We start from the raw sequence: 26,976 nt of genomic DNA, 5'->3' as shown, positions 1-26,976 counted from the left end.
TCCCACAAGACTGCTCACCCCCACCCCCTTCAGATGCCAATCCCACGCAGTAGGTGGACAGGTTACCCACAACTTCTGTCTGACTTGGCTACAAATTGGAGGTTCTCACAAACCCCTCTTCAGGTTCAATTAATTTGCTAGGTCGCTCACAGAACTCAGGGAAACAATTATTTTTACCGGTTTACTACAGGGTGTGATAAAGGATATAGATGAACAGCCAGATGAAGAGATACACAGGGCGAAGTGGGAGGGTCCTGAGCACAGGAGCTCTGTCCCCGTGGAGTTGGGGTGCGTCACCCTCCCAGTGTGCTTACGTTCACCAACCTAGAAGCTCTCCAAACCCCATACTATTAGAATTTTATGGAGGTGCCCTCACACAGGCATGATCAACTATTAACTCCATTTCCTGCCCTTCTACCCTCTCTGGAGTATGAGGTGTGGGGCTGAAAATTCCAAGCGTCAAAATTATGGCTTGGTTTTCAGGTGACCAGCCTGCACCCAGGAGCCATCCCGAGTCACCTCATTAGAAAAAAGGATGCTTCCAGTGCTCTCATCACTTAGGAATTTATTAGAGTTTTAGGAGCCCTGTGTCAGGGACCTGGTCAAAGACAAGTATTAGAACAAGAGGTGCTCCTAAGTGCTCATCACTTAGGGAATTATAAGGCTTTTAGAAGCTCTGTGCCGGGAACCAGGGGCAGAGACCAAAATATATGTTTTCTATTATCTTACAGCATATATGAGCATATGAAAGAAATAGAAAGCAAGGAAAAGGGATAGGAAGTACGTGTATGTATATATGCGGCGTGTGTGTTTGCATGCATGTGTGTGTGTGTGTGTGTGTGTGTACAGGCGGATGTACAAGACCTCACTCACCAGGTGACATATAAATGAAGACCTGAAGGAACTGAGGGACTGAGCCACAAAGATAGATATTCAAGGGAAAAACATTCTAGGCAGAGAAATCAGTAAGTGCAGTGGCCCAAAAGAGGGAGTGTGTCTGTCTTAGGGTACGGAGATGACCAGTTGAGGTCAGAAGTTCAAGATGGGGTGAAGGTGGGAGGAAGCAGGTGAGCAGATCATGTAGGTCCTCACGGGTCACTGCAAGGACCTGGCTTTTACTCTGAAGGAGATGGGAAGCTCTGGAGGATTCTAGTCAGAGATGTGACATGATCGGACTTAGTTTTTAACAGGGCCACTCTGGCTCCTGGTTGAAAATATACCAAAAGGAGCAGAAGCAGGGAGACCATTTGGGAGCCTTGGAAAGGCATTTATATCAGGACCAAAATTAGATGACTAATTTTAGGGAACAAATCAATTTATTTACCTTGTATATTGACCTCAGTTTTTGTCCCTATTTATCTCATCCTCTGAGTTTTTTCTGGGAGCCATTCTTTTTTTTTTTTTTTAATTTATTTTATTTATTTATTTATTTTTGGCTGAGTTAGGTTTTCGTTGCTGCGAGCGGGCTTTCTCTAGTTGCGGCGAGCGGGGGCTACTCTTCGTTGCGGTGCGCGGGCTTCTCATTGCGGTGGCTTCTCTTGTTGCGGAGCACGGGCTCTAGGCACACGGGCTTCAGTAGTTGTGGCATGTGGGCTCTAGAGCACAGGCTCAGTAGTTGCGGCGCACGGGCTTATTTGCTCTGCGGCACGTGGGATCATCCCAGACTAGGGCTCGAACCTGTGTCCCCTGCATCGGCAGGTGGATTCTTAACCACTGCACCACCAGAGAAGCCCTGGGAGCCATTCTTTAGTACTTTTATCATCTCTAATACCTTATGTATGCCTTGCTTTTAGCACTTAAATATTGTATTATTATGGTATAAAGGCAGGAACTGTCTCATTCTTCTTTATATCTCCAACACCTTATATAGTACCAAGTACATAGTGGTTATTTAATAAACTTTTATTGAATAGGTGAATGAATAATGATAATAACAATGAATAATATATGAATAGAAGTGTGTTACATGTTTTCATCCTCAAATATTTGGAGTACAATAAATACGTCCAGATTTAGCTGTGTGATATCTTCCTGGAATTCACTATCTTGAGAAGCAAAGCCAGGATCAAAGCTCTGCTAACAGTGCTGAGATTGGATTGCTGATTTTTAAAAATTTGTAGTAACAGAGCTTCAAACACCCCCACTCCCAAGATGAAATGTGACTTGTTAATATTAGGACTGGATGGAAGAGCATCCACCTACACCTACAACGTTTGGAATCTAATGTAATCCCTTCTTTTATTTAATCTATGTAGGCCAAGAGCAAGAGGATTTATGGACACCACAGAAGGTCTGCAAAGACTGCTCTGTTAGTCTAAAGGCATCAGCAGATGTTTTATATACAAGAACACGTGGAATTTGGGCCAGTTAATTTGAACTCTGTCACTAACTAGCCATGGGACCTGAGCAAGTACTTCAACTACTAAGGGTCTAGTTCCTCATCTATAAACTAGGTGTTAGTTTAGGGAATCACTGAGATTATTTCTAGGTCTAAAATTCTATAGGTCTTCAAATGCCTAGGAACCAGTTTAAGAAAAAAATTTTTAGGGGTCTTCCCTGATGGCACAGTGGTTAGGACTCTGCACTCCCAATGCAGGGGGCCTGGGTTCAATCCCTGGTCAGGGAACTAGATCCCACATTCATGCCGCAAGAGTTCACATGCCACAACTAAGGAGCCCACGAGCCACAACTAAAACCCAGCACAACCAAATAAAAAAATAAGTAAATACATTAAAAAAAATTTTTTTAATTACATGTCTTATTTTTATTTTTCCAGGGGTTTCTTCTTCTGACTCAGAAGGGGACCCTAACAAGGACGAAATGAATCGGTAATTCCAATTTTCTATCTTATTTAGCATCCTTGGGTCCTGAGAAAGCTGCTAATTGTTTAGTAGAACTTGAAGAGGGGGGCTCCAGGGTTTGACCTCAAAAAAAAATAAGATTGGGTAGATTTGGAGAAAATGCTATTACTTTTGCTTGTTGCTGCTTAAAATATTAATTTTAATATTCCCAATATTTTAAAAATGAAGTATCACGTATGAAATACCATCATACTTATATGTAAAAAGTAAAAAATAACTCAGTGGTTAAAAAAATTCATGTTTTCTAACTAAATAATAGTATTCAAAATAACACACAGTCTGGTGAACAAAAATTATATGTATGAGTGATCTGGGCAAGACACAGCCTTTTTGCTAAATGATTGTATTGGGTAGTGAACAAAGTTACATTACTTTCCACAACCATTGGCTAAGCACCTCCTCTACACCAAGAACTTCACTAGATGCACTGGGTACTAAGAAAAATCAGATGCTTCCTGCCTTCAAGAGGCTCACAGTCTAGGAGAGGGAAATATATGTATAGCAAATATAGCAAAAGATATATACCACACATATAGACAGTAAGAGTAATAAAGTGTAATAGACTATGATATAACCATGTGCAGGGTTTAAGGACTTGGCACAAAGGGCTCTTTATTGGTTGGGGAGGGAAAGAGAGACCAGGAAAGGCTTCACAGAGTTGGTGACCTTGAGCTGGGTCTTAAAAGAGCAGCAGGTGGACACCCCCGAACAAGGGAGGAAAGGGTATTTCGGGAAGAGGAGACTGTGGACAGAAGGCATGGGAACTAGAAACAGACACAACAGCCATCCCTTGAGGCTACCTGAAACATGGGCAATGTCTGGAAGACAGGTTAAGGAGTCGGTAACTGAATTTGCATATTCTTTCCTCTCCTACAGAAGGCAAGCTCTTAAGGGCAGAAATCATGACTTATTCTTCAAAATGTGGGGGGTATGCCTACTTTGGAATGATAATTTGCTTTTAGCTTTTGTGCACACATGAAAATTCATAACCAGAGTAAATGATTTCTCCCTTTAACTCTCTTCCTTATCATTCTCATGGCTTCAGTTCAGTTCCTTTTCTTTCCTGTCTCTTTATGCCAGTCCCCTCCTTATAGATACTCCAACCTTTTTCTCTTTTACAGTCTCCAAACTACATACAGCCAGTTCAAAGATAATTATGATCTTATCATTTTCCCGACTTAAAAAAATTATTACCTATGGGAAAATAAAAATCAAATGCAAAACAAACGACATTTTAAAAAATCTCAACGTGGGCATACAAAGCTTTATTCAATAGAGTATCAACCAGGCTTTCCTGCCCCTCCTCCCCTAATCCCCCACCTCAGGCTCTCTACATGGCTGCCATCTCACTCAAACAATGTGCGGTTCATTTTCACTCCTTCGTTCAAGCTGTTCACTTTGCTAGGAATGACATATCTTCTCTGCCTGGCAAACTCTTATTTATCCTTCAAAGCCCAGTCAAGTTCTATAATAAGCTCCTCTGCCATTGCACATACATCGCTCCTTCCTCAAGGCTCTCATAACATGGGTATGAATTAGAGCCTAATGGGTATGAATTTGATATACGAACTTAAATAAGCAAGAAATATCTCATTTGTTCATTTTCTTTAAATCTACTTGTAGTAGTTAGGATTTAGCTCCAGTTCTGTGTAATAGTGACCCCAAATAACAGTAACTTAAATAAGACAAATATTTTTCTCCTTTACATAAAAATATGAATTTGGCTGGTAAAACAGCTCCAAATTCCACTGGGTTCTGGTCTGCTTCCAGCTTTCTGCTTCACCTCATTCTAAGATGTGGCCTCATCTTCTTAGATTGAAAGGAATAAAGGACATACCCTACTCCCCTTTTAACATCTCTCTTAAATTACATATATCACTATCCTTCATATCCCATGACCAGAAAGTAGGCATGTGGCCACAGCTAGCTTCAATGAGGGTTGGGAAATGCAATCTTTATTTGGAGTAGCTATGTAAAGAAATCAGGGATTCTAACATTGTAGAAGAAGACGATAGATGCTTCAGGAACACTGATAGCCTCTACATCATCAAATGATTCTGCTTCTGAGATTCCATCCTACCTGGCTCCGGGAAAAAATTCAATCAGTCATTATTGGGTGTCCCTTTCCCCCTCCAAATTTGTGCAAAGATTCCTGGGATATAGCAGATACAGAGATGTAGATATACAGTTTGATATTAAACACTGCTCTAAGCATCTTACATGAATTACCTTATTTAACCCTCACAAAAACCCTATGAGGTAAGAATTATTATTTCCTCATTTTAGAGATGAGAAAGCTGAGGCAGAGAGAGGTAACACCTAGACAAAAGGAAAGCCCATCCTGTCATCGGTCATCTATCCCCACAGGTTATGGGTGAGAAGCCCATGTCCCAGATCTCAAGGTCCCTTCAAGTCTAGTGCTTTGTTTCTTCCTGATGTGTTTGGGTACTGATATCTTTAGCAAGATTGGGAGCCTTTAATTGAGGGATTGTCATCCCCTCTGGACTCAGGTTCTCCCTCTTGTTAGGTTCTCTGGCAAGATCCCTGGACCTCTCTCTTCCCCACAACAAAGCTGAAATAATCTACCCTCTGCAGCCTTCTCAAGAATACTTTCTGGCTCCCTTGCCCTTCAAACGATCTCTTTAATTTAATTTGTGTAAAACCTGAAGAGCTCATTGACTCAGGCTATTTCTGCTTTTTGCCATGCCAGAATCCCAGAAGCAAAGATTTACAAAGCCTGGCCTCCTACTTGAAATAGGAGGGGGAGGGAAAACACAGAGGGCAAAACCAAAACAGATCTCAAACAATTTTCTGCACATGCTCTGTCACAGCACTTGTCTTGAATCTCAGTGAGTTGAGAGTATGCTGGAGTCCCCAGCTCTGCCGACAGCAGCTAACTCAAGGACAGAACTGGTGTCTTATGATCTTTCTGTTTACACTGCCTAACAAAGGGTGTAGCAAAGCCCTCAGTAAATGTTTGTGTAATATTGTTGAACGAAGATTTCTGTAAGCATTTCTGAAAGGATTTTCACAACAATGATAGGTCTGTTTTATAATCTATATTTTAATCACTTCTCAGAATCCAGAAGCCAAGTGAGGTGTCATCCCCTCCCACTACTTCTGCAGCCATTCCTTCAGCAGTACCCCAAGCCCAGCCTGTGGTGGCCCAGCCCAGTGTGTCAACCATTCAGCAGGTACAAGGGTCTAAGTGAAACACAAGCGCCATGGATTGTGACAGGCAGGCACTGTGACCATGACCATCTTGTATGGCATGATCGTGCTCTCCTCTGTTGCAACTTCATAATGACCTTGGGCAACACACTTCTATAGTCTTGATAATCACTTTGTGCTTCTGATGTACGATATCAGTAGTTCCCCCGGCTTTGGGAACATATTCTCTAACTTCATAGGCAAAGTTCATAGCAAAAGAAACGCTACAAATTAGTCTCTGATATTCCAGCTTTATGAAGGGCATTGACTACATATACAATGAGCTGCCAGCTCTCACACTGGCCCAAGACACTCTGTATCATGAAACTCAGTTTCATGAGCTATTAAAAAAAAAAAAATTCTACTTTCTAAGATAGAGCAACCATGAAATTAATTTTTAGAAAACCTCAAAGTCTCTCATCCTTCAAGTTAACGATGATGATGATGATAAGAGTGATGCTTATTGTAAAAACATTTTTAAAATACAGAAAGTATATTAAGTAAAAACTTTAGTCAAGTTTCGACTCCTCTGTCCCCACTCTTCAGAGATACCTCCTGTTATTAATTTCTAGCAGATAGTTCCAGGCATTTTCTATGCATATCTATAAATGTATAGTATGCATATGCTTTAAAAATATGAAATCATACTAATAGAAACATACTTGTAATGTGTTATTGATATATTTAAATATAAATATTGATATAAAGATCTACAGCCTTTAAAAAAAATTTTAAAGTACTTATCTGACCCGTTTAGTAATGCAGAGGGGTCACATTTTAGTTCTAATTCAGTAGTTTTAAAACTGATCTGTGGAGCCTCAGGGGTCTATGGAACTCTTCAGGGGGTTAGGGTTCATTACAAAGCTCTATATGTGAGGGGGTGGGGATGGCCAGCACGTATTTACGGCCACCATGACCTAGAAAGAAATACAATCAGTTCAGCATGAAATTTCATGTCTGCAATTCATAGACTTAGAAAACGTCAGTCTTTGGTTTTAGATTAATTTCATACACCAAATTCTTTAGCTGCGTTATACCTATCTATCATCTGTCTACCTACCTATCTGATAATCCCAGTGACAGTGAATCTATTGTTGGTTCCCTTCTAACAGTGTCAGAGCCCTCCCAACTATCTGCAAGGATTGGATGGAAAACCTATCATTGCAGCTCCTGTGTTTACAAAGGTAATCAAACTATAACTTCTTTCTGTCATGGCTTTAAACACACCACAATACCCAAACAAAGTTGTAGGATTCAAAATTCACTGATTTTATCTCAGGATTTTGGTCTTTTATAAGTACAGGATAGGATTTGGGTTTTTGTGGTAGCTGTTACCATGTCGCTCCAAGTTGCGGATTTCTAATATTAGTTTGTATAATAAGGGAAAGGTCATCCCCACTCATCACATTGATCTCTATGGCCATCCTATTGCTTTTAAACACAGTAGCCACACCTAGGGGTCAGGTGATACACTTGTAGGCACTTACTATCCAAGGGTTTCTCTGGATGTCTTTGGTATTCAAGGAGATGGAGTTACGTGCTCTTAAGAAGCTTAATACAAAGCCTCACTCTAGAACAAAGAGCTTTCTTTTTCTAATCCATGGTATCAACTACTGTGGTGGCATCAAATTCTGAGTCTCATAATCTTTGTATTTAGAACTGGAAATTTTACTCAGGCACTTTCATTTACAAGTGAAAAAACCAAGGGAGGGCCAGGGAGATTAAACAATGTATCCAATGTCACAGAACTAGCAAGTGGCCGAATCAGGACTAGAAACAAGTTGTCCCAATTCTGTCTACTGTTCTTTCCCTTATATAACATAGACTTAGTTTATATGTTGCCCAGGACAATAAACTCAAAGGTGCAAAACTGAGTCATATTGGATTTGTTTTGGTATTATGAAAACCACATGGATGGAGTCTATGCCTGGATTTACAGTTTATTGTTTGTAATGAATACCAAACCTAAGCCCAAAGAAATTTTATCCACTCAGAAGTATGATTTAGAGGAATGGTTCTCAATCAGGGTTAATTTTGTCCCTCGAAGGACATTTGGCAATGTCTGGAGACATTTTTTTGATTTTCACAACAGGGGGCTGGCATCCAGAGATACTGTTAAACATCTTGTAATACACGGGATGACAGCCTCCTGCAACAAAGAATTATCCAGCCCAAACTGTCAATTAGTCCTGGGGCTGAGAAATCATGCTATAGAGCAAAGTGGAAAAAAAAAAAATGTCTTTTCCAATGAGTACTGATCCTAAAAGTATTGCTAAGTTCACAACTTCCACAGAAACATCCATTTTAGTGACGTTCCACCATATCAGCTCATCCAAGATGGTTTTCCAAAATCAAGCAGAGTCTAAGAGTGAGACATGTTTATCCATAACTGTATCAGGTTGGCAAACATTCTTATGTGAAACAAGATGCCTCTCAATTTTTCAGGTTTGTCTCTTGTAACCGCTTTCGGAATTTAAGTTTTGCTATTCTCAAAGACTTGAAGTAGGAAAGCAACATGTTGTGATTTGGTGAATACAAGACTTGGATGAAGAGTTATAAGTGGACCTGTGTGTGTGTGTGTGTGTGTGTGTGTGTGTGCGTGCGCGCGCGTGCACGCAGGGGTGTGTGCGCGCACGTGTGTGTAATGTAGCTAACAGAGCTACCCCTAAGTGTCTCCTAGTTCACTGCTAAGTCACCTAGCCTTAAAACAGAGCTTTAAATGCCGAGAAATCAGGACACTTTAATTTGTCGTGCCTATTTGTCACACCCTTTGTCAGGCAATGCTGATTCTTCAAAGGCAACTAAATCACAGAATAATTTATACCCAGTCCCAAACTGACATCTCCTCCACTCGTCTCCTCAACACCATCTGCCCAGCTAGACAGCAAAGAGGTGTCCTTATCTCCCTCCACACTTTCAAATATTTTTGGGTGCTCTGTCTTCCCTGCATCTACATCACCTGGTACATGCCTCTGGTACAACATTTAGCACAATAATAAAGATGTTTAGTTTTCTGTCTCTCCCAAGCGCCTTGAAGGCTATCTCTAATGTCTACATAGGAGTCCATAATGGTTATAATAGGTCCAAAGCCATTTTTATCATTCTGAAAAGCCTAATAGGACTTTAAAGCCTATTCTTTACATTTAATTTTCATGGACTGGTTGGCCTCAAGTTTAGCTGCTTTTGTGTGGTGACTGATTACCTCCCTCTAATTAGACGCTCTGATTTGCAGATACATATATGCCTTTGATAAATAAAAATGGGGAAGGTAATTAGTCATTAGTATATGTTGTTAATTAGATAAATCTGCAAAAACATTAGATCCATGGTGGGAAAACAGTCCCTACTACAGGGACTCAAACTCTGGTGAGGCTTTCTCAGCCCTCGGGAAGTGTGCTTTTGCCTCCATAAATGGGATCAGGGTTGTTCAGACGTAGGGCACTAGCATAGGCTGTGGCTCAGATTCCAGAGGGACTTATCAGCAATGCTGTGCTTGCATTAGTTTCCATGAGTGAGGGTAGGACTGAGGTCATCGTCACTGCCAGTGACATTAGAAAATTTCTGAGTCAGAGCCACTGATGGTGGTAATCACGTGGCACAGGCCCTGATAACTGATCACTGGCATATGTTTGTTCAGGTTATTCCTTGCTCTGTTTACTTCTTTAGGGACTTCTGGCATTCCAATCCCTATGACTCACTTTCTATACTGCCCAACAATTATTTCTCTGCCAATAATGGCAAGAAGCCATTCTTTTGAAAGCAACGATTAGAGAGCAGAGTTTTATTTAACTCCTTGTACCTCCTTTGGTGATAGGGAAGTACTGGTATTATATTCTCTTTAAAGAAGGTTAAAATGAAAATGAGGGTTGCCCAGCAAAACAGTGGTAGAGTTTGAAAGAAATCTGGGGTCCCATATGCTAATTCACTGCTCTACCTATAGAGGATACCTATATTTTAAAAATATTTTATGGAGATAGACTATCCTCCATCCTCTATACAGTGTCAAAAACTTTCACTCTGTTTATGGGGGGAAAACAGTGCTCACACTCCTTGAGTGTGAAGGGAGGTAGATGATCAAATTAGAATCTTACTCCTATCACTGTTCCCACTCCAACAGCAGCTGCTCTGGCAGGCTTTCAAGGCTGCAGCCCTGGCTCCAGCTGCTTCAGCAGTAATTTGAAGAGTGCAAGGGGGCAGGGGAAGTGAGAATTTGAGGAACGGCACTTCATTATATAATAGCTGAGGCAGGAAACCCTGAAATGGCAGGTACAGTGGTTGGCTCTAGATTCCTGAAGATTACATGGGCCCCCGTCCACAACCTGACAATTCCAGAGACTTCTCTGACTCAACTGTTGCACTGGGCACCTGTGACAATATAGGGGCAAAAAGGTCTTCAATCAAACGGTTCTTTATCAGTAAAAACTGCTGTGATCCAACTCCAGTCTAAAAGCACTATAACATTCACTTCCAGCATCTCCCAAGGTGCAAAAATAGCAACTGGATTTAAAAAAAGAATAAAGTGACAATATGAACCTTATAGCTGATATCTTTTAACCAATAAGGGAGATGCCTTTTCTCAAGGATGTCCCTGCGTTATACCTGTGGGTATAGGTCACATTTCAGCTCACATTTACAGCACCTGGCACAGAGCTTGGCACAAAGCGGGAACATAGTTATATTTATTCTGTGGTGAACTGCTTCCATTTCAGCTAAGAAGGAATTATTGCTTTTATCACTTTGTGGCTTCAGAGTGTTGTTAGGAGTAGAGAAAAAATCCAATGTCAAATGGCCGTGGAAGACATGCTTCTCAGGTCTCTGTGTTGTCAAGTCATCCTACAAAGAATGTCTTCCTGGATGGTCAGTATGGTGATGACACACAAGACAGATTTGCACTTTGGATACTGTTTACTGCAGGAGGTTGCAGACTTTTCATTATAGGGACTTCAGGTCAGATCCATAATTCCTAGTTAAGACTAACTTAATCTTTGCTAGTTGGGGAATGTTTCATGTCTTATTCGTCTTCAGTGAAGTCAAGATAAATATGATCAAGTCTTACACAATGTGCCGTTAGTAACAGCCTAAGACCTACTGCTGTGTTGAACACGGTCCCATCTAAACTATGTTCAAATGGTGTAACTGGTTTGGACCGGATGTGCAGCAATGTGAGCCGATTTCTTCTTATGAGACTTTTGTAGAAAAGCACAGTCTTCAGCAATAACAACTATCATTGTCCTTCAAATTATGACCTTCAACAACCTTTTCTAAGTGCCTTGTAAGATGACCCCTGGCAACTCCTTTACTGAGTATTGACGACGTGTCACACTGGAATGAGCTTCCATCTCATATCACAGTCCCTTAGCTGGCATATTCTAGAACTATAGTATCTCAGGTATCTGGCTAGATTCTCCAATAGAACACAGGTTTTGGCCTTCAATTTCAAGTGAATAATTACAACCAACTAATGTTGGTCTCAACTATAACATATTCTCTCAAGGAGGTCCTTTTGCAAGCAGGACCTTGGTGTAACCTCTGCAGATTGAGAATTGGTTCATATATCTGAACCTCAAGTCATGTCAGAATGTAGATTGACCTCATTCTCCTTACATCTATTATTTATTTATTTATTTATTTTTACGGTACTCGGGCCTCTCACTGTCGCGGCCTCTCCCGTTGCAGAGCACAGGCTCCTGACACACAGCCTCAGCGGCCATGGCTCAAGGGCCCAGCCGATCCACGGCATGTGGGATCTTCCCGGACCGGGGCACGAACCCGTGTCCCCTGCATCGGCGGGCGGACTCTCAACCACTGCGCCACCAGGGAAGCCCTACATCCATTTTTTAAATGTGCCATATTTTATTCATTCAATCCCTTCTGCCACCACCACTTTTTTTGCTTTGGTTTTCTTATTTGTTTGCCTCAAGAAGGAACGAAACTCCATTATGTATGAATCCCAGGGAGATGTCTGACTGTCATTAAAGTTTTCAGTGGGTCCCCAAAACTACCATCTTAGCACAGAATTTGCTCAGATGTCAGGGTGGAGGGCATATTCACCAGCTTGCCAGGAGCACCCAAGACTCATTGATGCTCCCTGCTTACTGAGAACATTCCATTCTTATCCCTAGAAGCTATTGTTTTGGGGTAGACAAGGAATAACCAGGTTTTTAATCAAATAGTTCCTTATTACTTCAGCAACCACTCTGTGAAAATCAGACTGAATTCCTTCAGCAAACAAATTTGGGAATGCAAAAAAAGAACAAAACACTAACTCCGAACTATAGCGCCCCCTGGCCGTCACAATATCAACTAACACATCCTTCTGAGGTAAAAGTCTCCTACTACAGCTAAAGCCATGTGGTTAAACCCACCCCAGTATTCCTAAAATAAACGCCATAAATATGATAGGTCTAAGCACAAAATATCATATATTGTTAAGAGCTATAAACAATCACAAGATATTTGTAAGAGTAAATGACAAAAGCAAAAAAACTACTGGCCTTCCCCTTCTCCAAAGCAAGAGCCAATATGTCCTAAATACAGACCCAAAATTGTAATAATGGGAAAGCCTTGCAGCATTTGTTGCTGATAGAGCTTGTAGAGAAAGTTAATCACAACCTTTCCATGTTTATCATCTTTAGGCCTATATTAAAAATAAAAATGTGCCCACATATATGCCAAAGGAGCATTTCATAATCAAATGAAGTACCAACTACACAAACGTATGTGTGACTTTAAGCTCACAAATCATGATGAGTGAAAGACAAGTTGTGAAAGGAAAATGTGAGTTCCATTCTCCCATAGCATCTATTATAGAATATACCGATATTTTACAATGGAAAGTGATTTTTGTGAACTTTTTTGGGGGGAAGCGTGAAAGAGCATTTAACAATGCCTTCACAAAACTCTGACATATTTTACCATGACCTAAGACTCCACATGTGACTATGATTTCATAGAGATTGTCACTGTTTACCTCCCTCAACAGACATCGAGGCTATCCTGTGAAGAACACATAAGGAAAAGAAAATAGCAAAACAAACATCAATTTCCAGGACTACAGAAAGTAGGCAAGGCAAAGCCAAGAAAATAGTCACTTACTTAGGCCACAGAGATAGTCCACCTTGTGGAACAGTCTTGTGTGGAAAAATATACATTACTCCCATACTGAATACACCTAGTAGATATTCACTGCAGATTTTTTAAATTGTTATTATTTCTGAAAAACAAACTCTACTTGGGCATTTTCTTAAAGGAAGCAGAATTACTTTACCAAATATTAGTATTTTTGCAAACCCTCAAAATATTTCACCTAGTATTCAATAAATTTTTCTGGCACTGCAACAGAGAGGAAAAGGAAGAAGCTATGCACTCAGATGATTCTGTCTTTAAAAACAGATTCAGGGACTTCCCTGGTGGCCCAGTGGTTGGGAATCCGCCTGCCAATGCAGGGGACACAGGTTCGAGCCCTGGTCCGGGAAGATCTCACATGCCGCGGAACAACTGGGCCCGTGCACCACAACTACTGAGCCCGTGCTCTGGAGCCCACAGGCCACAACTACTGAGCCCACATGCCACAACTACTGGAGCCCGTGCTCTGCAACAAGAGAAGTCACCGCAGTGAAAAGCCCGCGCACCGCAGTGAAGAATAGCCCCCGCTCACCACAACTAGAGAAAGCCTGTGCGCAGCAAGGAAGACCCAATGCAGCCAAAAATAAATAAATTAATTAATTTAAAAAAATAGATTCAATGTACATCCACAGAATTGAAGCTGCTGGAAATGTACAAGATATGGAGAAAATCAAAATATGGAGGCAATGGTATCTTTTTCAAAAATTCAGCACTGGGAGTAGATTCCAAAAATACATACTTTTTGGTTCTAACAATACTCTTCTCATTACAGATGTTACAAAATTTATCAGCCTCTGAGGGTCAGCTAGTTGTCTTTGAATGCAGAGTAAAAGGAGCTCCATCTCCTAAAGTTGAGTGGTATAGAGAAGGGACCTTGATAGAAGATTCTCCAGATTTTAGAATTTTACAGAAAAGTAAGTTGGTGCTTTAAAATTATTTTTCTGATAATTTTTATAGATTTATTGTATACATTTATTTTTATAACTTTTAACAACTAATTAAAATGTAATAAAAAGAATAAAATAAAAAACACTTATACTCCACCAAACTGAACCCTATTAATATTTTGGTATATATTCTCCAAAAATTTTTCCATGCATATATTTTCTTTAAATAAAAATAAATTTTTTTTGTAAATTGATTTTTTCACTCAACATTTCATGAACATCTTTCCATATTAATATAGCACTTTTTTACTTTTAAAAATAAGTTGATACAATCAATTTCATATTTACTTACTCCCGTATTGTTGAAAATGTAGACTGTCCACAAATTTTTACTATTAGAAACTATATTTCAAAGCTTGTTAACAGAGAAGATCTTTGTGAATATCTATGAATAAATCTGAGTACTAGAATTGCTACTGTAAATTCACCTTTTTTTAGGCTTTTAATATAAATCATCAAAATGCCATCCAAAAAGGTTGAACTAAATTTAGGATGATTATATAATTGATGATCTAACCTGGGACACCTTGGGGAGTAACAGAGGGTGCTAGTAATCATTACACAGAGATCCCAGGAATAAACCAGATCATCCCAGTTGAACTGGGACACATGCTGTTTCAATTACATTCTACTACAACCAGCAACATATGGGAACTTCTTTTGTCTTATGCCTTCACTATCAATGGGTATTAAAAATTTTTATATCTTCACTAATTTTATAGGTCCCAAATGGGAATACTTGTTTTAATCTGCTCTTCGCTAATGAGATGTGGAAAGGAACTTTTTTTTCCTATTTATTGGGTCTTTGAATTTACTTTAAAATTACCTATTATATCCTTTGTTCATTGTTTATTGAGGTTTTACTCTTTTTATTGTAAGAATTATTTATATATCCAAGTGGTTAATTCTTCTTTTCTTGTCATGCAGTGCTTTCACCTTGACCCATTTCAGTCGTAAAATATGTTGAAAATTATTTGCTTCTTGGTTAATTTGTTTCTGCCTATCACAAAATAGATATATGAAGCAAACTACTATCAGATTTAACAACAACGATATATTCTGAATAGCAGCAACAATGATATATTCTGAATACCATTTAAGCTGAGGCAAAAAACTCCACTAGTTCTATCAGTGTAGAAGAATGTAACTAAATTCAACAACTATTCCTTGAGTGCCTGCAATTCTATAAACCTTAGTTGAGCACCTGTTTTCAGTACCAAGCGGGCACCTTCAGGAATGCCAAAGAATTTTAAGACAAAGAACTGCTCCTGAGGAACCTGTCATCTATCCTGAGGCTCTTAATATTAGAAACCTTAGGGCAGGAGGTCTACGCTACATTATATCAGGATGTGAGAGCCCAAAGCCAAGAATGATCTCTCAGTCTTCACAAACTTTTTCAGGTCAGGCTGAATGGGTACAATAAAAGCAAGTCATCTTGAATCCCAACTAATTCAGTAACTTTTCCTCACCTAAGGTTTATGTGTCCCAAGTGGAACCCAAGTATGTCCCAAGATACAGCCACATCATTTAGTTAGCAGCTCTCTTGCTGCCCTTCTGTGATAATGATCCTATCCCTGTCAAGGTCATTGGTGCTTAGGTCATTTTACTTAAAATTCACAGATTAGTCTTGTCAAATTACTCATGAGTATGCAAAAGACACTTCTATAGGAAGCATCTGATAAAAATACCACCTCTCAGTAAAATAAATGCTCAGAATCTTTTAATTTTTTTTTTCTTTTAGAACCTCGATCCATGGCAGAGCCAGGTAAAGATCATTTTAACTTTAATTTCATTTGTATGTGATCCGTGACTTGAAATATATAATAAACATATTGAAATTACACTGTTGTCAAGAAAAAAAGTTTTACAAAGAAGATCGAAGCCAACTCTAGCTATGACTGTAGGAGACGGAAAGGCAAGCATGTTCAAGTTTGGAATATATATTCAAGAGCTAACGTGAATGTAGTTAGTTCTGCGTTGTTGAGGAATGTTTCTTAGGAATATTTTCCCTCTTTCATTGGCCCCTAGTCACGACCTCCTTAAACTGGGCAGAGCAATTTCCATGATGCTATCAATTCCAATTCCACAGCCTATGTATCTCAAAAGTTATGCATCAGATTTTGAAATTCACAGAATCAATAAAATGTTTGTGATGTTATTAGATTTGGTTGGGAGGATATTAAGATGACACATGGAAGCTCTTACCTCTAGAAAATACAAGTTGCTCACAAAACACAGCATAAACATCTGAATGTCCTCTCTATGATCACCCTGAAAAATAAGATTGCATTTATGCCCATGGGTAAGAGTGATGGTTTGGAATTTCATTATTATAATTCTTGCTTCTGAAAACTGAATGGAAAGGCATTCTCGATGTAGACATTGAATATCCATGTTGCATAACCCTACATTAGGCCCTTGGGGATACAGTAAAGACCAGAGTGCTCTGGCTCTAGCATTGCTTGTAGTGGAGAAGCATTTTTCCCTTTGAAATTATTTCAGGCTTTTGATACTTTCAACCAAAGCAAGCTTTTTCACTAGGCAGCCTCATACAGAAAATAGTTTCAGAGTCACCCAAAAGGGGTCCCTGCTCAAAACAAGTCCCAGCTCCATGATCTAAAATTTCATGTTCAGAGAGTTCTTCTTTCCACCTTGGATAAAGCAAATACCCTTTGGAGACAGAATACTATATCTTATCAGGCAGGTATAGTGTAGTATGAATGAATTTATCAGATCATTTTCCGAATGCAGGTTGCTGAAAGATGAGAGTGCAAATGTTTGGGAAGGGAACAGAGAGAAGGAAGCATAAGACTCAGAGAAAGGACATAGAGGTACCAAAACCAAACTCTGCCTCTCCATCATTTAGGATTCTTTGGGCAGCACGTAAACAAGACCTAACCAAAAATGGCTTAATCAACATGAAAAATGTATCTTGTTACATAGCATGATGCCCTAAGAAATGGTAGTCTTGAGATTGGTTAATTTAGCATCTCAGAGATCATCAGGGGCCAAGCTTTTTATTTTTTTTTTTCCCCATTCTGTCATCTTCAGAGTATCCTCTTAGACTGGTTCTACTCGTATACCCAAGACGGCTGCCACAGTTCTAGGTATTACATGCAGATGACAACATCCAAAAGCAAAAATAGGGAAAAATGCTCTCTTTTACCCCTTTTAAAAGGCAAGAAAAACTTACCCAGAAACTCCCCAGGAGATTTTCCCTAACATCTTATGGCCCAGAATTGTGTGTCACATGCTACCACCTTAGCAAGAATAGAGTGGTAGGGCTTCCCCGGTGGCGCAGTGTTTGAGAGTCCGCCTGCCGAGGCAGAGAACACGGGTTCGTGACCCTGTCCGGGAAGATCCCACATGCCGCGGAGCGGCTGGGCTCGTGAGCCATGGCCGCTGAGCCTGCGCGTCAGAAGCCTGTGCTCTGCCAACGAGAGAAGCCACACAGTGAGAGGCCCGCGTACCGCAAAAAAAAAGAATAGCGTGGTATTTCACACAGACCTATTTTTGCTGTAAATCCTAATTTGTTTTTGTGATTTTTAAGCTCATTGTTTCTTGGTCCTTTTTTTTTTGTTGTTGTTGTTGTTGCGGTACGCGGGTCTCTCACTGTTGTGGCCTCTCCCGTTGGCGGAGCACAGGCTCCGGACGCGCAGGCTCAGCGGCCATGGCTCACGGGCCCAGACGCTCCGCGGCATGTGGGATCTTCCCGGACCGGGACACGAACCCGTGTCACCTGCATCAGCAGGCGGACTCTCAACCACTGCGCCACCAGGGAAGCTCTCTTGGTCCTATTTTTGACATCTGGACTGATGACATAAAAACAGATAATCTGCAAATCCATAACATACATTATATTATCATTAAATCCTCTTGTTGATTGCATGGAGTTATTCATTTTACTTCCTTTGGCTCATTTACTCTGCTAATCAGTCAATTCAATCAAATAATTGGACTAAGTGTTTTCAAACAATTAATATAATCGGCTTCTTCTATTGACTTTTATAGAATCACCATCTAATATTAGAAAAGTCCATAATACCATTTCCATAAATAAGTCAGTAACCATTCTGCTTTATTGGCTTTAGAGGAGATCTGTACTTTGGTCATTGCTGAGGTATTTGCAGAAGACTCTGGGTGCTTCACCTGTACTGCAAGCAATAAATACGGCACAGTGTCAAGCATTGCACAGCTAGATGTAAGAGGTAAGGGCTCTTTCAATGCCAGAACAGTTTAGACTATGACTTTGATTATGAGTATGGACAATGTATATTACCCTCTCTTACTGCTTTTCATATGAAGCTAGCTTGGCTCTCCTAAAATTTTTTGAATTATTGAGGAAAGTGTCCTTGAACAGAATCCAGTTTTCAATTTCTCATTGCATTTATCACCACCACCCCAGTTATCATGCTGTTATTTATTATACTCCCAAAGAAAACATCTCCTTGATCTTACCTAAACTTCTAAAATTCTTTCCAAAATGGTACTTAGATTTTTTTAGGTTTTTTTTTTTTGTTTTTTTTTCCTGTATCCTTACCATTCTTTAATGTCCCAGATTGTGTTTTCTGTTTTTGACAAGCATTTCCATTAGCACATTCGCCTGGGTTGGATACATGCCCTGTCTCAGGGTTATAATCCTATCTCAGTCTTGTTGAGTAAGGCTAACATCTCAGGTCCTGTTATCATCCTTTCAGGAAATGAAGACCCCAGAAACAATGGGTCTCTTCACTCAGTCAACTCTACCACCAACCTGGCTGTTATTGAGCAACAGTCATCCCCACCCAACCCAGAGCCTCCTTCTGTGGAACAACTCCCTAAACCCAAACTGGAAGGCGTTCTGGTGAATCACAACGAGCCCCGGTCCAGCTCAAGGATCGGGCTCCGTGTCCACTTCAACCTGCCTGAAGATGACAAAGGAAGTGAAGCATCCTCTGAGGGTGGCATGGTGACCACCAACCAGACCAGGCCTGATTCCTTCCAGGAGAAATTCAATGGACAGTCAGCAAAAATCCCTGAGCCTTCCTCGCCCGTCAAAGAGCCCCCTCCAGTTCTGGCCAAACCCAAACTGTAAGTAAAAATTAGAATGGATAACCAAGAGTGCCTGTGACCTTCTCTGACTCTGCCCTTCTTAAAAATGATGCAGCTAAAAAGGGAAATTATGAAATGAGAAAACACACATTAAATGCTTTGTAAATCATAATCCTTACATCAGTGTAAGTGTACTATCACTTTCATCCTTACTATTCACATTCTACCTCCAAGAAATGTTACTCCTAAACTGGCTCAAAAAGATGTCTAACGTTAGAGGGCTCCAGGTGAAGCCCTTCTACACTCTTCTTATAAAGCCCTTTCTCATGTCTAATAATCTTTACAGTGTGAAATTTCATCTTTCTATTCCCCATTTCTGCTTTCACTTAAGTTTTTGTAGTCATTATAGAAAGGATACCTAGTATTTTTTAGTTAGTTCCTTGATATGGCTGGATATGCTGTAGTAACCACAGGCTTCATATAAATGTAATGGGTTGAAATTACAAAGGAAGCGAAGCATCCTCTAAGGGTGGCATGGTGACCACCAACCAGAGTCGCCTCAGGAGTCTGATGCAGTTGTCACCCAAACCCTCCAGAGAGCATTCATCAGAGTCATGTTGCAAAATTTAATGTGCATCCATAGGATACCACTATTATGTTCTGTCTGATCCACACATCAAAGTGATAAAAATTACATTTATAACTACAGAAACCTTTAAATATCAACAATAAAATCTACAGTAGTAGCACTCCCATCGTGTGTTTCTCAGTGCTGACATTCATTGGAAGCAGTTCATGTTGCTCAGTTTTATATTTTTCTCACTAACACACAAGGTGAAATTCTGGGCATAAAATTAAATGTTACAAAACATGCGGGTCACATCCAGAAATATCTCTGTCCCCTCAAAGTTCTGCCAGTTACAGGAAATAGGAATCTACTTAAAGTAAGAAGAAGGGAAGAGGTTATTGTAGGGATATAAGCAGCAACGGGCAACAAAACACAGCCAGGTCCTGCACAGAGAAGGAGAAGCAGGGAGTTAAGAGCTAGGATCACACACATGGTCAGTCCAGCCTCTGTCCCCTGCTCACACTCCGTCTTGAGCACCTCCTTGTGTCCTCTTTGCATATCCACTCTACTCTTCTCTCTTGGAAGACTCATCAATTCATATCTGGCCCATGATGGCATGTCTTGTCACGATTTGTGTCAAGTTCCACTGCTAACTAAATCGTGCTCAGCAGCTCAATTCCAAATACCAATCAGCCCAGCCTCGTCAGGTGCAGAGCACTTACATTTGGAGGGAAGAAGAGTCAAATGGATCAAATCAGAACTGTGTGTGAAGGCAGTTCGCAGAGAAGGGAGTCGTGAGAACAGGTAACCCCAAACAATCAATTGCCTCCTTTGCAGGGCCTCCTCTTACCCAGGGACTGTTTGGGGGCTATTAGGTATGTCAGTTAGGATTAGGTTTAGCTTCACGTTGCGGAAAGCCCAAACTAATGGTGAGTTAAACACATGACGGTTTAGTTTTCTCTCAAATAAAGGAATTAGATGGGCAGTCTCAGGCTGTTATGATGGCTCCATAGTCACTAAGAACCCAGTCTTCTGCTCTGCCATCTTTAGCACTGGCTTCTTCTCCAAGTGCCCTCCAAGATGGCTGATGGTGGTCTAGTCATCCTGTCTGTATTTCAAGCAGCAGAAAAGGCAAATTGGTAGAAGTCCAATTACTCTCCTTTAAAGGAGCCTTCTTAGGACTTACCCAAAATCGCCTGCTTATATCTCATTGGCCAGAACTTAGTCACATGGTATATTAAGTACAAAGGAAGCTGGGAAGTGTGGTCTTTAGTTGCACATGTTGCCTCCATGAGTAAAATCAAGTTCCTTTACAAAGGGGAGAATTAAGTAGTCAGCCAGCAGTATCTACCACATGAAACTTTCAATGAATATAAAAATTCTTTCTACTAAATTATGTAATGACACCCTCTAATAATCCAGTCCTCAGCAGTATATAATTCTTTAATATTTTTTGTCTTCCTTAAATTTTCACCTAATTGTGTGAATATAGGTTTGTATTAGTAGAGGTATGAATATGCGTGTGCATAATCACCCCTCTCTCTCTCACACACACACACACACACACACACACACACACACACACACACCCTTTGTGAATCCACATGCCTACAAAGTTTTCTTACTGGTTTTAAGCTTTTAGGTTTTATGTTAAAATACATTGACTCAATAATCTTGAGGATACAATTTTCTGCTTGTTCCTTCAATTTGCCATTCATACAAAAAATAGAATTCTTATAGATCTTAAAACTGCAACAGAGAGGGAAGCTGTCATTTTTCAACACTGTATCATCAAAGCCTAGATAATTCAGACTTTGACATTTTCAGCTTGAATATTAAGCTATTTAGAGAAGTGACTCTTCATCCTGGCCACACTCTAGAATGAAATGTGGAGCTTTTGAAAAATATTTATGCCTTCCATCCCAGTTGAATGAGAATCTCTCCACAGATTATTTTAATGTACAGCCAGGTTGGAAAGTACGGGTGTAAAGTTGGAGAACCTGAGTTACAACCCTTTATCACCCCACCCAGCCCCATACACATACCCCTCCACAGCCAGGAAAAAAATAGAAGAATTAACATTTAAAGTGAGTAAAATGTCAGACTAAAATCAGAATGTACTGGGTAAGCCTATGCTTTGGGGCAAGTGTTTCTTTAGAGCAGTGGTTCTCAGTCCTGGACGCAGACAAGAATCACCCAGAGCCTTGCTATTCAAAGCACTGGCATCACCTGGGAACTTGATAGAATCACAGATTCTCGTGCTCCACTCAAGACCTACTGAATCAGAAACTCTGGAGGTGCGGCCTGGAAATCTACGTTTTAACAAGCCCTCCAGAGGGTTCTGAGGTTCACTAAAGTTTAAGAACTGACCCACATTTAAAAAGATTATAATAACTATGCCTGGATCCTTTCCCAGGCCAACTGACTCTCTGGCCAGTGGTGCCTAAATCAGTAAGGTTTGTCTTTTGTGCTCTCTGGGTGATCTAATGCACAACCAGCATAGTTACCACTGCCAAAACCACAGCTAAAAGCTGACTGCAGAGACATATTTACCCAGACTTAGTTATCCTAATCAGCAGTGTGCTAGCAAATGTTTTAACTACCGGCAGAGGCAGGGAAGCCCTGATTTGTAGCATTTGCCAGTTTCCTCCCACCATGGCTGATTTCAAGCTACTAAAGAAAAGTCATTAAACTGGGAACTGGGATGAGGTGTATACAACCTGCCCTCCACAGCCATCGAGAGCTGGCTCCAGCACACACTGCCCCAAGTTGTTGTTGCCAAAATTGCTTTCAAAACTATTTGATACAGTAGCCCAAGTTGTTCTGTTGTGTTTGTCATTAAGCCTTGACATTTTATCTCAACCATTTAAAATCCCTAAGAAACGGACTTGAGGACACGGGGAGGGGGAAAGGTAAGCTGGGATGAAGTGAGAGAGTGGCATGGACATATATACGCTACCAAACATAAAATAGCTAGCTAGTGGGAAGCAGCCGCATAGCACAGGGATATCAGCTTGGTGCTTTGTGCCCACCTAGAGGGGTGGGATAGGGAGGGTGGGAGGGAGACGCAAGAGGGAAGAGATATGGGGACATATGTATATGTATAGCTGATTCACTTTGTTATAAAGCAGAAACTAACACACCATTGTAAAGCAATTATACTCCAATAAAGATGTTAATTAAAAAAAAATCCCTAAGAAATTCTTTTGTATTCCAGAAACCACATCAAGAAACATCCTTATAATTCTGAAACTCTAATTTTCTTACAAATCTTGAAACTGATATTTGTAGTTCAGAAACTGAAAAATATAATAGCCACCATTTATTGATCACTTATCTGATTTAGGTGATTTATCTATCAATTCTCACAACAACATGAAGAGATATTACTTACTCCTATCTTACTTATGAAGAAATCAGGGTCAGAAAAATCTAGAAACCTCCCCAAACCACACATATAATCAGTGGCAGAGCCACGATTAGGACCTAAATCTATCTGTCTGCAGAGGGCATATTCTTGAGCATCATGCTTGAGCTAAGTTGTGGCAAAAGAGAAGATATTTTCAGGGAACCCAGGAGAGTTGATAATCTACAGAAAGAAAACTGGGTACAAACCTGTTTCAGAAATCCTCATAGCAACAAGACATGAGCAGCTGAGCTTATAGCAATTTATGATAGGCTGTTATTTTGAATTAGAGAGGTTGCTCAGGGTTTTGTATGCTTTGTAATTAACCTTTCCTTCCTTTATTCTTTCATTGCACTTTGTACCTTCATTATTAAATAGTAAGTTCCATATGTTACCTGTAAATAACCACTGGGTATTTGTATTACATATATGTATAGTAAGATTTTTGAGCCCTGAATAGCTCATACTATCCCAGGCATATTTGTATCTCCTACAGTACCTAGCAAAGTAAACATACAGAAGATTCAATAAAAGTTTGTTGAATACTGGAATTGACACCTTGCCCTTATGTCATGAATAAGCAAATTGAAACAGCTGTTTTAAATCCCTTCTGAAACAAGACAGTTTAATAAAATTTGGGGAAAAAAACCCTGTCAAACAAAAGGAGACATTATTCTCAAATGAGTTCTTCCAGAATCTTAGATAATCAAAACTATTCGATGCTGTATCTCATATATCATTATGTTTAAAGTTTATGACCCTCTACGATCCAATATACTGCATTAAATGATAAGGGCTAACATGCTGTTTAAAGTCTTACTTAAAATTAAAAGCTGGTTTTTAGTTTTCATTCAATGGGAGCTAAAGGAAAATAAGAATCAATCAATACCAAACGACTTCCTGGCCCCTTTTTTTCATCCTTATCTTTCTAAGATTACTTAGTTTTCATATACTACTTTTTCTACTTCCATAACCACAATAAAACGTTTCTGCAATACCATCAAATTAAAAGTTACTCAGACTACAATACAAACATGTCCTAAAAACCACATGGCATTTTCTTTACGCTACAGTAATCACAGAATGGGACCTGCCAAATATGAGATCCATTAAAAATTTAAAGGTTTTTTATTTTCATGCCATTGGGAAAGTTAACACCAGCAGAAACAACGTTATTGTATATATTTTTCTAAGGATAATCTAACAAAGATATTTCTGCTTCTCTTGATTGCCGAATCTTTCATCTATGATGGAATGAAAAGATTTAATTAATTTTAATTATGTTACTCTATTCTCTCAGCTTAAATACTTACTTCTAAAAGGGAGGAAGAAAGTTACTGTGCCAAGTGGCTATACTTCTAAATTCTTAGTTTTCATAGTTGAAAAAAGAGTCGCAGAGTATGTAGCATTTGACAGCAGTCATGAAAGTGGAGATAGGTCTCTACTTTGTGAAGTTACTTTTCCGTATACTGTGTATCAGAAATGTTAATGAAGGCAAGAGAAAAGGTCTTAAACTCCAAGAAATTTTTTTAAAAATTATGACTATATTCAATATCCTGTGATAGACCATAATGGAAAAGAATATTTAAGAAAAAGAATGTCTCTGTGTATAACTGAGTCACTGCTGTACAGCAGAGCTGGCACAACACTGTAAACCAACTATACTTCAATTAAAAACAAAATTTTTTTTAAATCAAAATTTGGAGAACTTTCTGCCTCAACTTTATTGCTGCTGGTGTTGACTTTCCCGATGGTATGAAAACATAAAACCTTTCATTTTTAATAGATCTCATGTTCAGCAGATCACCTTCTATGTTCCAAAACATATTTTCAAAGAACATAAAACCACGGTGGGCTTGAAGCACTGTGGTCTCACTTGTGGCTGTTCCTATGGTTGTTTATTCAAGAATAGATTCTCCTAAACAGCAAAGTTTGACAGCCCTGACAACTTTATGCATATATGACTTTTGGACACTTTCGTTTTCCATTTTCTTATTTTAAAAAATTAATTAACTGTTTTGTTAAGAGGAAGTAAATAGACTGTGGGACTTAAGGCAACTCATATAATGCTTCTGTGAGTCAGGTTCCTATAAATGGAGAAAGCGCTTTTTTTTTTCATTAGGCACAAGAAAAGTCTAAGTAACGTTCATAACTACGGTGACCATATAATCCATCGTTCAAACCATGATATTTTTGAGAGTGAAAGAGCACTATTAATAATCATGCCAGGAAAACAGGCATAAAGCAGGACTGTCTAGAATGAATCGAGACATATGGTCACCTTCTCTATAAAGCTTTGTTGTCAGAAGAGGATGAGAAACACCAAGCCACATCCAGCTGCTTTGTTAAAGTTTGCTCTAAAATGAGGCAGAGTGAAGAATATAGCACATTCTCAGGGAACTGAGCCCCCTTTAGTAACTCACATCAGTATGTAGCTCAGTGCCTTCTGTCCTGAAACAGAGATACTATCTGCTCATCTCAGAACTTTGAGCACTTCCAACAAGAGGACCATTTTTCTATTTCTTCTTTCTAATTTATAACATTCTAAAATGGGGCTGCTGTGTTGCCCAACTCCAGGGTCACAACACAAAGAACACAATGTGAATGACGCCTCTTGGAGTTGTGCATCATGGTGGACTTTCCCTTCTTCCTGGCAATCAAACAGATTTAGAAAGAAGGAGAGACAGGGACTTCCTTGGCGGTCCAGTGGTTAAGACTCGCCCTTCCAATGCAGGGGGCACGGGTTTGATCCCTGGCCAGGGAAATAGATCCCACGTGCCCGAATCTGATCGGCTGGTTTCTGGCAACACTGGTTGTGTGTTCTTAATCGGCATCAAACAGTCAACAGCCTGTTTTTACAGACTGAGGCGATGGTGACGGATTTCTCTTCTCTCTCCCCACTCTTGTTTTGCGTGCAGAGATTCCAGCCAGCTACAACAGCTTCACAACCAAGTCTTGCTGGAACAACAGCAGTTGCAAAACCCATCTCCTTCATCTCCTAAGGAGTTTCCTTTCAACATGAGTGTTTCGACCTCCACTGCTGCCCCAGCGGTGACAATGTCCGGCAAGCAGGTGAAGGCCCCTTCATCACAGACATTCAGCTTGGCCCGGCCAAAGCCCTTCTTCCCCTCCACAAGCACGACCGCAGCCACCGTGTCCCCTTCCAGCTCTCCAGTGTTCACCCTGATCAGCACTCCTCAAGCCATGCAGAGGACAGTGAGCAAAGAAAGCCTCTTAGTTCTTCAGCCCTCGGCGCAAACCAAATCTCTGGGAGGGGTTTCGGTCCAAAATGAGCCACCTCCTCCAGGTCCGACAGAGCCAGCACAACTGCCACTCACATTTTCCATCGCCAGCGGAAACCAGTTTCAGCCCCACTGCGTGTCCCCAACTCCTGTCTCTCCCACCAGCCGGATTCAGAACCCAGTGGCTTTCCTCAGCTCCGTCCTGCCTTCTCTCCCTGCCATCCCACCCACCAATGCCATGGGGCTGCCTAGAAGCGCACCATCCGTGTAAGTGTCATTGAGGTTTCTTGATGTAAAAGATGTCATTTAAGAATGGACCCATATAAGGGCTTCCCTGGTGGCGCAGTTGAGGCCCGAGTACGCAAAAAAAAAAAAAAAAAAAAGAATGGACCCATATAAGAGTAGCTTGGTCTGGGACAGGACTTTCATTTAGTGAATTCCTACATAATCCGATCTCTTAGACACAAAATGGATATTGAACACCTTAGGACAAAAGGACATGATTACTTTAAATAATGTTTTTATAATTTAAATACTGAAAACACCTCGATACACAGATTTTCTGGTTAGTGCTCAAGGTTTGCTC

The 26,976-nt window shown here is 40.2% G+C and overlaps 1 protein-coding gene across 2 annotated transcripts in view; it reads left to right on the top strand.

Moving 5' to 3' along the window:
- The window catches only part of MYPN (myopalladin), a 63,880-nt gene that overhangs the window by 14,356 nt on the left and 22,548 nt on the right, over nt 1-26,976 (top strand). For both annotated transcript variants that reach the window (XM_024765544.1, XM_024765545.1), the window contains exons 3-10: nt 2,777-2,828; nt 5,941-6,055; nt 7,184-7,255; nt 13,969-14,110; nt 15,885-15,908; nt 18,235-18,351; nt 18,841-19,213; nt 26,067-26,657. In XM_024765544.1, coding sequence (XP_024621312.1) covers nt 2,777-2,828; nt 5,941-6,055; nt 7,184-7,255; nt 13,969-14,110; nt 15,885-15,908; nt 18,235-18,351; nt 18,841-19,213; nt 26,067-26,657 — 1,486 coding nt within the window. The remainder of the gene's footprint in view (nt 1-2,776; nt 2,829-5,940; nt 6,056-7,183; nt 7,256-13,968; nt 14,111-15,884; nt 15,909-18,234; nt 18,352-18,840; nt 19,214-26,066; nt 26,658-26,976) is intronic.

The sequence above is a fragment of the Neophocaena asiaeorientalis genome, unplaced genomic scaffold, assembly GCF_003031525.2.
Source record: "Neophocaena asiaeorientalis asiaeorientalis breed wild unplaced genomic scaffold, Neophocaena_asiaeorientalis_V1.1 scaffold31, whole genome shotgun sequence".
Lineage (NCBI taxonomy): Eukaryota > Metazoa > Chordata > Mammalia > Artiodactyla > Phocoenidae > Neophocaena > Neophocaena asiaeorientalis.
Note: the sequence above shows the minus strand (reverse complement) of the source record. Positions and strands in the feature narration are given on the sequence as shown.